The sequence below is a fragment of the Colias eurytheme genome, chromosome 20, assembly GCF_061535395.1.
Source record: "Colias eurytheme isolate Ceu_HAF_F1 chromosome 20, ilColEury1 Martin Lab GWU primary, whole genome shotgun sequence".
Lineage (NCBI taxonomy): Eukaryota > Metazoa > Arthropoda > Insecta > Lepidoptera > Pieridae > Colias > Colias eurytheme.
In genome coordinates, this window is record NC_142999.1 from 7,219,893 (window position 1) to 7,233,511 (window position 13,619).

At 32.6% G+C, this 13,619-nt stretch overlaps 2 protein-coding genes across 6 annotated transcripts in view; both read left to right on the top strand.

Annotated features, from left to right (window-relative positions):
• The window catches only part of LOC149899763 (rho guanine nucleotide exchange factor 17), a 113,834-nt gene that overhangs the window by 83,049 nt on the left and 17,166 nt on the right, over nucleotides 1–13,619 (top strand). For all 5 annotated transcript variants that reach the window (XM_090113489.1, XM_090113488.1, XM_090113490.1 and 2 more), the window contains exon 4: nucleotides 12,401–12,478. In XM_090113489.1, the coding sequence (XP_089969615.1) occupies nucleotides 12,401–12,478 (78 nt within the window). The remainder of the gene's footprint in view (nucleotides 1–12,400; nucleotides 12,479–13,619) is intronic.
• On the top strand, nucleotides 3,835–4,639 carry LOC149899764 (uncharacterized). The gene has a single exon (XM_090114072.1). It carries the CDS (start codon nucleotides 3,835–3,837, stop codon nucleotides 4,576–4,578), a length of 744 nt encoding a protein of 247 aa, XP_089970198.1. The 3' UTR covers nucleotides 4,579–4,639.

Consider the following 13,619-nt stretch of genomic DNA (forward strand, 5'->3'; position numbering starts at 1 on the left):
AATTACTTACTAACATACTTTTGTATTTGTAGGAACGTCATTTAAAGCACAAGCGGCCCTCGCTTTTTAGCTTAAAAATTGTAATCTAACACCTTGTTATTGAAATAATTGTACTTATATTTTTTCATATTTTAATTATGTTAGGTAGTGTAGTTCGAAACTGATAAGCTATGATGCGTTTTTTCTTCTAATTTCATCCTTTTAAAATAGGTACCTTATAATATTGCATCTTAAAAGCTCCCTATGCGACAGCCCTGAACCAGAAGTATGGAAAAGCCTCTTATTTCCCTTCAGCCATAATCCTAAAACAATGGAATTACTCTCAAACTTGTATTATTTTATCGTACCTATTGCAACACCGTTCGGTTACTTTCTCTAATTTTGTGTTGACTTATTACTTTGTAAGTTAGCCTGTTTTAATATTGGAAAGAAAAGAGAAAGAAAGGTTACAAAGTTGAAGGTGACTTTCTTACTACTTTGAATTTTTTTACTTTTATTGTGAATTAATCGTTCAAAATTGTACTGTTAAATTGAATTTGCGGTTTACGACAACCTCAGTTATTAATTCAACACAGAATTAACATATGGTATTTATTATGATTAGTCTATCGTATATTATATAGCAAGAAAGGTTATACAAATTTTATATCATTATCAATTGAGGATATCAACAAACATAAAAAAAAATCATTTACTTACAAATAAGCTTAATTAAAAAAGCTCAAATAACACAAAAAGACTTATATTTTTTAAATTCTACACAAATACCGTTCACTTATTTAAACCCACAAAGGATAATAAAATTCATAGCAAGAAAAACCTCCACCTCAAGCATTCCTTTGTAAAATATTCGTCAAAAACTGCTCGAGCTTTCACGTGCAGTACTTTCTAAAAAGATTATACGCGACAAATTCTATTTATGACTTAAGTATGAAATATTAAAGGATTTTGGGTGTAATTTATTTTTATTTAAAATGTGGAATAGGTACATGTATAGGTACTGGCATATTTTTTATATTCATATAACTGCATATGACCAATGATATAAAGAAACTTTCGACTAAGGAAAGAAGTACTGCATATACCCACAAATGCGATTTGCGATTTTTTTTCACTTCCTCATAAATTTTAAATTACCTTGTATCAGTTATTGTACAATTAGATGCTGAATCTCAAATAATTGATTATAAAACCATCAAAAAATAAATAATGAAGCTATGAGCTCTTTTCTTGAAGGCCCCAATGTCGTAGACCGTAGTTGTTCGGGAACACCGCAAGTCATAGATGAAAATTAATAATTTGGAAAATCCAAAAGTGCACGCCTCATAATTTTTTTTTAATAATTATTAATTAATTATTATTTTTGTTTATTTAATAACAATTAAACCACATCGAATCAGACCCTGAAAAATGAAAGGGTTCTATTCCTGAGCATACTCAAGCGTAAGAGAAAAAAAAAGACTCGATTAGTAAAGTATTTCGGTCGCTATCGTGTTAACAAGAAAAAGGATCCGCACATACAGACACACGGACGTCCAAGACAGAACTTTTTTAAACTGTTTTTTAACTAGTTTAAATAACAAAAATGACATCAAAAATATCATGAACGTTAAAAATAGTGTTTTTTCTTAATATGTGTGTGTATGTATTATCTTACAAGTGCAATGTATGATACATAATGACATTTTAAGTTTGAAAAATCAGATGTTTTGCGCGAAGTGACAGTAGTACCCACCTCAACGCTTCGCTTATGAGGCGTGCAATATACAGTGATTTTTGTTATTGTAGAACGATTATTCATATATCGCAGTTGTATGTAGTAAGCTTTTACATAAGGAAAATCAAAAATAGGTCAATCATTTCTATATATTGCATCATCGCACGAGGTGAATGTATTGCAACAATTTTCCTTTATTATTTTCAGTCTGGATATACCCAGTTCCAAAAGCGTCTTAAATCAAATGCAAAATATAATAAAAACCAAGTGAGAATTGAGTTATGTGATATTTGATTTTATATTTCACTCAGTCAATGTATTTGGAAGGAAATCCCAATAACAATATGTAAGATGGCTATTTGTAAGAATATTTATAATTTTCATGATTATTTTTACGAATGTATGTTTGTTTGTTCGTTTATCCTGATGAACCAATTCAAAATCGACAGCTTGTATGTCGATAAGTCGTCTGTAAGAACTCTTATCGCTATTAAGTGAACAATTAATAAAACTTCAGAGCTTCTTTTATGAACTTGAAAGCTTGAAGATATTAAATCATACAAAAAAATGTTAAGATTAAGTTTAAGTATTCTGTTACAATAAACCTAATCATCGTAAGCACAACTAAATTATAAAATGTAGAACATTATTTTAACGTCAATTTAAACTGATTTAAAACAACCAAATATACCACACATAAAAAGGCATATTGAAATGTCTATAATCATACGCTGTTATTCAGTAGCCGACTGTAATAATTGATGATATATCGATCCGAACAGTACAGATAGCATAAAAACCAGATTCTCACGATAACGCATGTTTATCTATATGATAGTGTTTATTAAAACAATCTCATTAATGTTACGAAACTTTGGGAATTATTTACACGAATGTAGGACGTTAGTGAAAATATTGGTTTGTTTAGTGGGTGGTTAATAAGTTTTTTCATTAGTTTTTTGATATTATAAATGTAATAATGAAATATGTAGAAAAAATGGCTTTTAACTCAGGTTTATTCGCAGTTTAACGTTAGTTTATTAGAGATAATGTAGTTGTCTTTGGGATACATTTGAACAACGAGACAATGGTGCAACTAATGCTTTAATATCTCGACCTACCTATAACATATACTTTATAAAAATAGATTTGTAATCTTAATTGGCTCATAGTTCTGTATCAATGTAAGTATTAAGAAATTTTATTGACTGTAATGCTGTATGATTACGAAGAAATAAATAAATAAATAAAATAAACTATATGATCTAAAAATATAGGTAGACATTTATATGTAAGTACAAATATACAAATGCATTTTAGAGTTACTGGGAAATATGCTTTATGTTTCTGTTCCTTATGTTACAAAGAGAAATATAAATAGAAAAGAAGAAAATGAATGGTTCATATAATACTGTAAATGTCTTATGTAACACGTATTCTATTTCAAAGGGCAAAGGTAAGGCATTGTTATCACGACTTTAAAACTAATATCATAGAGATTTCTTATCTGTAATATATTTTTAATAGATTTTATATATTACATTTTAAACTATTCGGTATTGAAGAGAAAGGAGAAAGGTAGCGTGATTGACGTTTTGTTGTGGCTAGAAGAGATTTCTTGTGATAAACGAAATTTCCCATAGGTTACATTTGATAACACATATATGTATATTTACAGTACCTAAATAATTCGTCAATTATTCGTAAGGTACTTTTAGTGCGTGTTTTCAACCTCTTTAAGGGTGTGTTATAAATAAATAATAATAAGGGCCCCCGTCGTACGGTGTAAGTAGTTTACGTTAGGTAAATATGCAGTTAGAATGAGTTTTTTTACCATGTTTAGATATTATGAAAGTTTTCTACCCAGGTACGTTAATTTTTTTTTTTAAAAAATAATTAACCTTTTTTTTTTTTTTTTCTTTTTTTTTCGCGGGTAGATGTGTAAAACACAACACGTTGTTATTTCGCTCCTTATAAATATTTTGATTTTAATTTATTTTCTTGCTTTTTCAACAAATTATAATGTTCTAAATCTTACCTGTGTCTACCAGCACAAAGTCCTTTATAATTTTATTCTATATTAACTCTCTAACAAAAAGTATACATAACAAGTGAACATGGACTCACTCAAACAATCTATAGAGAAGATGACAAGTGATTTTAACAACAGGATGGCTGAATTCCAAAAGGATTTACACAACACTGCCTCCTCACATCCAGCTTCTGTAAGTCCTACTTCTAGATTGGCAAGTGAATTTGATGCTTTCCGCACGCTGGTTTTATCATCACTAGAAAGCTTACAATGTCAGGTCCAAGTGCTCACTAAACTATATGAACATCAAGAGTTGCGTAGTAGAAGGAAAATCCTATTAATTCATGGTGTGCCGGAAACCCAAAAAGAAAATGTAACTACAACTATGGTCGATGTTATATCCAAAAAGTTAGATGTTCCTGGTTTGGACGCTGATGCCTTATCCCGCTGTCACAGACTCGGTAAAGTAACAAATGATAAACCAAGACCAATTGTTGCTAAGTTCCGGAATATGTCACTCAGAGATAATATTTGGTTCTCCAAGAGTGGCCTAAAGGGCTCTGGTGTGACCATCTCAGAATTTTTAACACCAAGCAGACATGAAACATTCCAAGCAGCCCGCTCTAAGTTTGGAGTCTCAAACTGCTGGACGAGGAACGGCTATGTTTTTGTTCTTGCTCTGGATGGTAAACGTCATCGTGTGGAGTCTCTTTCTGAATTGAATGCCATATCTTCTGCGACTGAATCTGCTTCTACTATTACTAATGTTCAAAGCAACAAGGATCCCAAGTTAACATCTAGAACTAAAAGGATTCCTAAAGCCAAGTAACATATTTTTGTTGTTTTTTAGCACTAGTTTATAAATATAATATTGTGTATCCTTTGCTAGTATATAGTGAATATAACATCTTTCACACTTTATGATTGCTTTTGGTGTTTTTAGATCTTAAATATTATATTTACATGTTTTTAAATCAGTTAAGTAACTACTTATTTTTATTGTTTAACGGTTACTTTTACCTATAATAAATGTGATATTTTTAGTAGTATATAGTGAATATAACATCTTTCACACTTATATGATTGTTTTTAGTTCTTAAGTCTTATATTTACATGTTTTTAAATCTGAGTTAAGTAACTACTTTTATTGTACAACGGTTACTTTACCTATAATAAATGTAATATTTTAGTAGTATACAAATAGTGAATATAACATCTTTCACACTCATATATTTATTGTGGTGTTTTTAGATCTTAAATCTTATTTTTACTTGTTTTTAAATCAATTAACTACTTATTTTTATTGTAAAATTGGTTACTTTACCTATTATAAATGTGATATTTTTAGTAATTTACCCTTTTTTTCGTCTATAATTTGAAACTTTTATTTCGTTTCACGAAGTTTATCTAAATATCAATTTTACATTGTTCATATTTTGATTGTTTGCTTATCCATAGATCCGTAGTGTAGACTGTAGATATTATAGCTTAAAATATTATCAATATTATGTACTTGTTGATACTTTGTTTACTTGACATCTGTCACTTGTCGTACATACTTGACAGCTTATAAATATTATTATTTTTTTTCTTTAAACATGAGTAAGTTTAGTATGTAATAGATGCCATTCTTTTGGGTACAGTTCTTTGTAAGTTGGAGTAATATAGTTTTAATTTTGTATTGTTCTCTCTCCACAGCTGGTGGTCCAGGTATTATGGAATTACATTTTATTTTGATAATAGTTTTTATTATTTATCTTTTTTTTTATTTTTTTGGTTTTAAAGTACTAGTTTATATATAGATATACATATATAAAAATATTTATTTATTTATTACCCCTACTATCGTCATAATTATATACAAACTTATAGCTATTTATTTATTGGTTCATTTCTATAATCTCTTCATATAACGCTCAAAGTTGCTTCTCAATCTATCGACTTAATTTTAACTCTGATAATGTCCGACTCTAATGACTCATTAACTGATAACAGCTTTTTATCATGCAATTCCAGTAATAACAGTTTCGTTAGCACGGATTACACTCCTCTCCCCGTTTCCTTATCCTCTCATTTCTCTGATTCCTCCAATAAGTTCAACGTGGTCCATATAAATGCCCAGAGCATTCCGGCTCATTATCCCGACCTCCTTGCATCCTTTGATTCGAAAACCGTCCATGCCATCCTTATATCTGAGTCCTGGCTAAAACCCTGCCTCCCCTCATCTTCCTTCTCGCTTCCCGGATTCCACCTGCTTCGTAACGATCGAACTGGTAAAGGGGGTGGTGGTGTGGCTATTTATCTACGCGCTCATATTCCTTTCTCCATTGTAAGTTCCTCTTCCCAGCCCCCACCATGTAATGAAGCAGAGCATCTCCTTCTTGAAGTCACTCTCTCCCATACCAAAATCCTGTTAGGTGTTTTTTATAGTCCCAATTCTAGCGTCGACTTCTTTCCCTCCTTTGATGAAATCCTTGACCGTGTCTCGCCACTATATGACCATGTCATCATAATGGGGGATTTCAATACATGTTTGTTAAAAAATGATCATAGAGCTACTAAGTTAACTTCAATTATTGACTCCTACAATCTATCCTTACTTCCTCTTGGTCCTACGCACTTCTTTCCTGATTGCACTCCTTCGCTCCTTGATCTGATCCTAGTTTCCTCTCTAAATCATGTACATAAACACGGCCAATGCTCGGCAGACGCCTTTTCGTATCATGATTTAATTTTCCTCTCCTATAAAATCCGTCCTCCTAAAATTAAACCTAAAGTCATCATGCAACGCAATTTTAGTGGAATAGATACAGATCGTCTACTGCACGATGCAGCTAATATAGATTGGTCTTCACTCTCAACTGCTGAATCGATTGAAGATAAGGTAAATTTATTCAATTCATTCATTATACAATTATATGACAAACACGCACCTTTGCGTCCCATTAAGCTGAAGCATCTTCCAGCGCCTTGGCTAACTGATAGCCTTAGGGAAATTATGAACTGCAAGGCGAAAGCTAAAAGCAAACTAAAACAAAAAAATTGTGATCAGCATCGTGAAGAATTCAAGAAAATACGTAATCGCTGCAACACTATGTGCAGAGACGCTCAAAAACGGTACATACACGAATCTGTACAGAACGGAGATTCGGCCAGAGTCTGGAAATTTCTGAAGTCCCTTGGAGTTGGTAAATCTTCCTGTAAAACCGAAATTCCCAATGGCATTTCTATTAATGACCTTAATAAACACTTCTCCTCACCTTCCCTTGTATTTGATCCTGTCTGTAAACGTAACACACTTGATTCTTTGTCATCTAAATCAACTCCCTCCTTTTCCCCTTTCACTTTTAGCCAATTCTCTGTCGCCGATGTTAAGAAGAACATTTTGTCCATCTCTTCTAAGGCTGTAGGTGTTGATTGCATTGGTCGTAATATGATCATTCCCATCCTCGACCTGATTACTCCTGTTATAACTGATATCCTCAATTTTTCCATATCTTCATGTACTTTTCCACACTCGTGGAAAAGTGCAAATATTATCCCTCTCCCTAAGTCCAAGTGCCCTTCTACTCTCTCCGATTTTCGTCCTATATCCATATTACCTTTCCTTTCAAAAGTCTTTGAGCGATTAGTGCAGCAGCAACTCTCAAGATTCCTCAATAAAAACAACCTTCTCAACCCCTTCCAGTCCGGTTTCCGTCCAGGTCATAGTACGGCCACTGCGTTAGTCAAGATCACAGACGATATTAGATTGAGTATGGACAAACGGCAGCTCACAATACTTACACTACTTGATTTTAGTAACGCATTTAACACAGTTGATCACGATGTGTTGTTGAGCTTGCTACGCGTTTCTTTTAACATGTCTCCGGCAGTGATTAATTGGTTTAGCAGCTATCTCGAGGGCCGCCGGCAGCGCATTCTACTGGACGAGTGTTACTCATCCTGGTCTGATGTTACTTCTGGCGTTCCTCAGGGTAGTGTGCTCTCTCCTCTCCTGTTCTCCTTATTTATCAACTCCATCACTTCGGGTATATCCAGTCTCTACCATATGTACGCGGACGATTTGCAAATTTATTGCCATTCATCACTTGAGGACCTAAGTAGGAAAGTTGCACTCACGAATGATGATTTACGGACTATTAGTAATTGGAGCCGCGACCATGGTCTATGTATTAATCCGAAGAAATCGCAGGTAATTATTATTGGAAGTCAGTCGCTTATTTCTAAAATTGATAGGTCCTCTTTACCTAATGTTTGCATAAATAACACTGACATTCCTTACAGTTCCACTGTTAAGAGTCTTGGTGTTTTTATCGATGAAACATTATCGTGGACAAATCAGCTTAAAGAACTTAGGAAAAAAGTGTTTGCATCAGCTGGTTCTCTCAGACGACTTAGGAACTTTCTGCCTATTCCCACTAAAATTGTTCTTGCTCAGTCCCTTCTCCTATCCCTCTTTGATTATGCAGATGTTTCCTATCCTGACCTCCTTGAATTCCAACTTGATAGTCTTGAGCGTCTCCAGAACTTCTGTGTGAGATTTGTTTTTGGTCTGCGCAAATATGATCACATTAGTGAATACCGCACAAGGCTCAAGTGGCTCCCTATCAGACTCCGCCGGAATGCTCATATCCTAAACCTATTGTACTGCATCCTTTTCTGTCCAAATACGCCTTCCTACCTTAAAAGTAATTTCCAGTTCCTGAACTCCACCACCCGTTCCCCGCGATCCTGTAATAAACTCCTACTACATGTTCCTATTCATAGATCTAATTTCTATGACTGTTCCTTTACGGTCCGTGCTAGTTATCAGGCTGTGGAACAGTTTGCCCGATAAGATCAGAAGGGCAGGGTCATTGAATGAGTTTAAAAAGCAACTAAATATTTACTTTTTATCTTTATAATATCCGTATGTATGTATGTATATGTATACTATGTTTAGTCTTATACTTATTTATTTAATGTTTTTTGTGTTCTGCACCATCAACCTCATCATAAAACGTAATTCTCATGATCCTCGACTAAAGGTTGCCTGGAAGAGATCGCTGCTTTAGCGATAAGGCCGCCTTTTTGTACGTGTTTGTTTGTATGTGTTTTTTCGTATTGTTTTCCTTGCTTTTGGTGCAAATAAAGTATTTTCATTCATTCATTCATAACCTACATTATACATATTTGAACTCTAATTACAGAAGATAATATTGACTGAACAATTCAGCGAAAGAAAATAATTCTTCTATTAACATAGTTGAGATATAACGACAAATTGAAAAATTCCACAGTGCAGCAGATAAAATGTGAAAATGGTTTAATGCTAGACTGGCATTCAGTATTTAGAAAATAGTGAAGTACTATTATTCTTCTAGACTTTCTCAATGAATGAGTGAGCATAATGCAAAAAATCACTGTTATTACTTTAAATAGTTTCCCGTTTCTGCAGTTGTTTAACATTGAAAGTGTTTAAATTGAAGAGCGTGGTTAGGATCAGATTTTAGTGAAACTAAAAACGAGAGACTGTAAGGAAATATAAATATAAAATACTAGCCCGCGGTTTCTCCCGCGTTTTCAAAGAAAAACCCGTTCCCGTAGGATTTCCGGGATAAAACCTATCCTATGTCCTTTCTCGGGTATCAAAATATCTCTATACCAAATTTCATGCAAATTGGTTCAGTAGTTAAGGCGTGATTGAGTAACAGACAGACAGACAGAGTTACTTTCGCATTTATAATATTAGTATGGATTTATAATACATCGCACGATATGTCTAATGTCACTTGTTTCGTACTATGTACCTATCTAATGTTAGGTAGGTGTAACGGTTGATAGTCGGCCGTTTTTTTCGATATTTTCACTGGACCTAATAACTTTTATTTAAATACACATCCCTTTCAACTCCAATATTTTTGTTCAAGTCGGAAGCCTGTGAGCTACCCCTCTTTTTTACGATACCACAGATATTTAAGAACATGCAACAATACTTAAATATCAAACAATAGTTGAGCAAGTTATCTTGACTTAAAGCATTTACGACGGAAATGAAACGCTTCAGCAAAATCAATACTCAGCTTTCAGATTATAAACTTGCTTGAGACTAAGTCGATTATGACTGTACTATTTTATGAACTAGGTTCTAGTAAACTGTTATTAGTCTCTAGTGGAATCTTATACCGAATTAAGTTTAGACTGATACTTTAACTAGGTATATGTTATAATTGATTTGAAAAAAAAAAAAAAACTATTTAAGAAGTTAGTTCAAACTATCCTTATAAATGGTATTTTAAACATATTTAATCATCATACGCTAACTATATAGAAACAAGAAAGTTATTTTACTTAATAATCAACTTTCACATTCATTATATAAAAATAATAAAATGACCTTTGACAGATAGTCAGACATAAATCGCTGATTTTCTTCCTTATCGAATATCGAAATAATATTAATTTCATAACTATTATCGAATTTATCTACTGAGTATATCCACAAAGTCATTTTGTTTGTATTGTAATAGTTTAATAATTAAGAACATAATAATTAAATAGGTATGTACCTACTTACATATTTTTACAAACATTTTTAGTTAGTAGAGAATTTACTGATCGAGATTATTTTCGCGATTTTTAATCGTTTTACATAAAAGTTATTACTCACATTACTACAATGATAAAAATGTTACTTATGTCATTTATTGTATTAATTTAATTAACTTGTGCTAATTTTAAGCCACTAATGGCTTTAACTTCTTGACGCCGTCTAGGCTTATCCGCGAGACAAATCGAATTTGTTACTTTACCGACTGCTCTAAAAGGTGAAATGTTTTTTTTAATACCTGTATAAATGTGTGTTCTTTATTCCACTACGTAAAGGCACTTTTAATTTTAAATACTAAAAATATTTGCACAAGATATCAGTCGATTCTTCTGTATAGGGAGATATAAATTAAAAAAAGTTATATTAAAAGTTATACAGGGTGTACCAAAAAGTAGTGATGAACGGAAGCTGAGAGGTAGAGGACCTAAAGGGCTATCCGAATCACCCCCATGTATGTTATGCGATTTTTCGTATTTTCGGAGTTATGACGTTTTTTTCAATTTTTCACCTATCGCCGAGTACGATGATATTTTCACTCATGCTGACGTCAATGATTGCGGAAGATGCTTGATTTTTTTTGTGTGCTAAGCTGAAAGATAGGCCAATTCAGTATGGTAACATTTACTATCGTTAGATCTTTGAATGGAATAAAAAAAAGAATTAAATGGCAAGAAAGATAAAATTACCCAGTATGTTCACCACTTCAAGGGCCCGTAAAAAAATAAAATCACATAAAAAAAGTTTTCCGTTTGACTTTTAAAAACTTGCTCTATCTATCAGATAGCTACCCTGAAAATTTCATTTAATTATTCAGAAAGCTTCAATCGAAAAATTTAAATCAAAATGTGGTAAGTGCAAAAATTGAATTAACTTGATGATCATTAAAACCAATAAATAGGTGTTTAATTACCAGAAATTTTTAAATTAACCCCGCTGTTGCTCAATGCAAGTGCGACATCACCGTAAAAAGTTGTCTTTTAAATGTCTGAATGCCCTTTTATCATTTTTAATGGTTTCTTCTGCTACTATGAATTTCCGGGTTATTTCGTCCAAATTGTGGCAGTCTCTCGTCTTTGTAGTATCCCCAAGGAAAAAAATCAATAGGGTTTATGTCCGGGGACCGTGCAGGCCAGGCTAAAGGGCAAAGATACCCTGAAAGATGGATTGGTCGTTGCAGCCTGCGCATGCGCCGGTGATGCCTGCCTTAAAGCCTGGCCTCCACGGTCCCTCGACCTAAACCCCATTGATTTGTTTCAATGGGAATACTAAAAAGACCTCGGCTACTTGAGAAAATGCCACAATTTGGACGAAATAACCCGGAAATTCATAGTAGCAGAAGAAACCATTAAAAATGATAAAAGGGCATTCAGACATTTAAAAGACAACTTTTTACGGTGATGTCGCACTTGCATTGAGCAACAGCGGGGTTATTTTAAAAAATTCTGGTAATTAAACACCTATTTATTGGTTTTAATGATCATCAAGTTAATTCAATTTTTGCACTTACCACATTTAGATTTAAATTTTTCGATTGAAGCCTTCTGAATAATTAAATGAAATTTTCAGGGTAGCTATCTGATAGATAGAGCAAGTTTTTAAAAGTCAAACGGAAAACTTTTTTTATGTGATTTTATTTTTTTACGGGCCCTTAAAGTGGTGAACATATTGGGTAATTTTATCTTTCTTGCCATTTAATTCTTTTTTTATTCCATTCAAAGATCTAACGATAGTAAATGTTACCATACTGAACTGGCCTATCTTTCAGCTTAGCACACAAAAAAAATCAAGCATCTTCCGCAATCATTGACGTCAGCATGAGTGAAAATATCATCGTACTCGGCGATAGGTGAAAAATTGAAAAAAAAACGTTATAACTCCGAAAATACGAAAAATCGCATAACATACATGGGGGTGATTCGGATAGCCCTCTAGGTCCTCTACCTCTCAGCTTCCGTTCATCACTACTTTTTGGTACACCCTGTATTATAAATTAAAAAAAATTAAAAAGATAAATATATGTTTTCTGAATGAAATATTTGAAATATGTTTTTTTTCACAGGACACGCGAACACACGTGGTCGTGGAGTTGTATGAGACAGAAAAATCGTACGTGGAGGCTTTGGAAATATTAGTTAAGGTAAAGTATATAAAATACCAATATATCATTATGTATATAAAACCTAAGAAAATAAAAGAAATTAGATTGCTAAGGTAAACCAAAAAGACGCGAATCAAAATAGTCTCGGCTCTACATAATCATCGAAGTTACTCCATTCTTTGCATTTTTTCAAATATTTATTTAGGGCTGATTTTTCAATCCTTGGTTAAAACTTATTCGTCGAATAATGTATAAAACTACCATTTTAAAAACGTATTCTAATTGCCCGTATTTGACAGTTTACGTGACATTTTTACATATTAACGTGTAATACTTTATTGGACGGATAAGTTTTAACCAAACATTGAAAAGTCGGCCCTTAAAGTACATAATAATAAATACTTACTGTTAGATATGTAGGTATTAACTATTAAATGTAGATGTACCTAATGATGATGTTCACTCTACTATACTAAAGAGACAAAATCACATTTAAACTGTCTAAGAAAATAAATACACTTTAGAAGACCGAGAAAACTTGCAGCTTTGTACCAAAACAGCCTTTGTGCAGACTTTCATCCCAAATCACCATCCTCATAATAATTTCCATAAAATTATGACCTACTCGGAAACGCATTTATTATAAATACGAAAATTATATTTCAGCCTGTCTGACTGTCCGGTGGTTGACAAATTAATTATATTTATCGGGACGATGAAATTGTAGGCCTTCCGGGTTCTTGATATAACTTGTATTTAATTTAAATGTTTACGGTTAATTATAATTGTATGCTTTTATGATTTAATTGAAATTTGAATAATTATAAAAAAGAGGTAGTAGAGTTAACTATTGGTTATTCTTTGTAACTTAACATATGGATTTTTGTATTTAGGCGCTATTGACTTATACAATAGTTTCTCAGCTGTGAAGGTATTATTTATACCATTTTCTGTTAGCTATACCCAATATTTTATTTTAAATAGTGATTACGCCGATAGCCGAACTTACGCATTTATAAAAATACGAAGTAATATATTATAAATAAATAAATAAATAAAACACATTTATTGTCAATATCACGAGATACATTTAGAAAAAAGTAAAAAAAAAAACTTATTCTAAGAACAGCAATGTGGCAGTAAGTGACTTGACAAATGGAGCCAACTCAGTTTATGATGG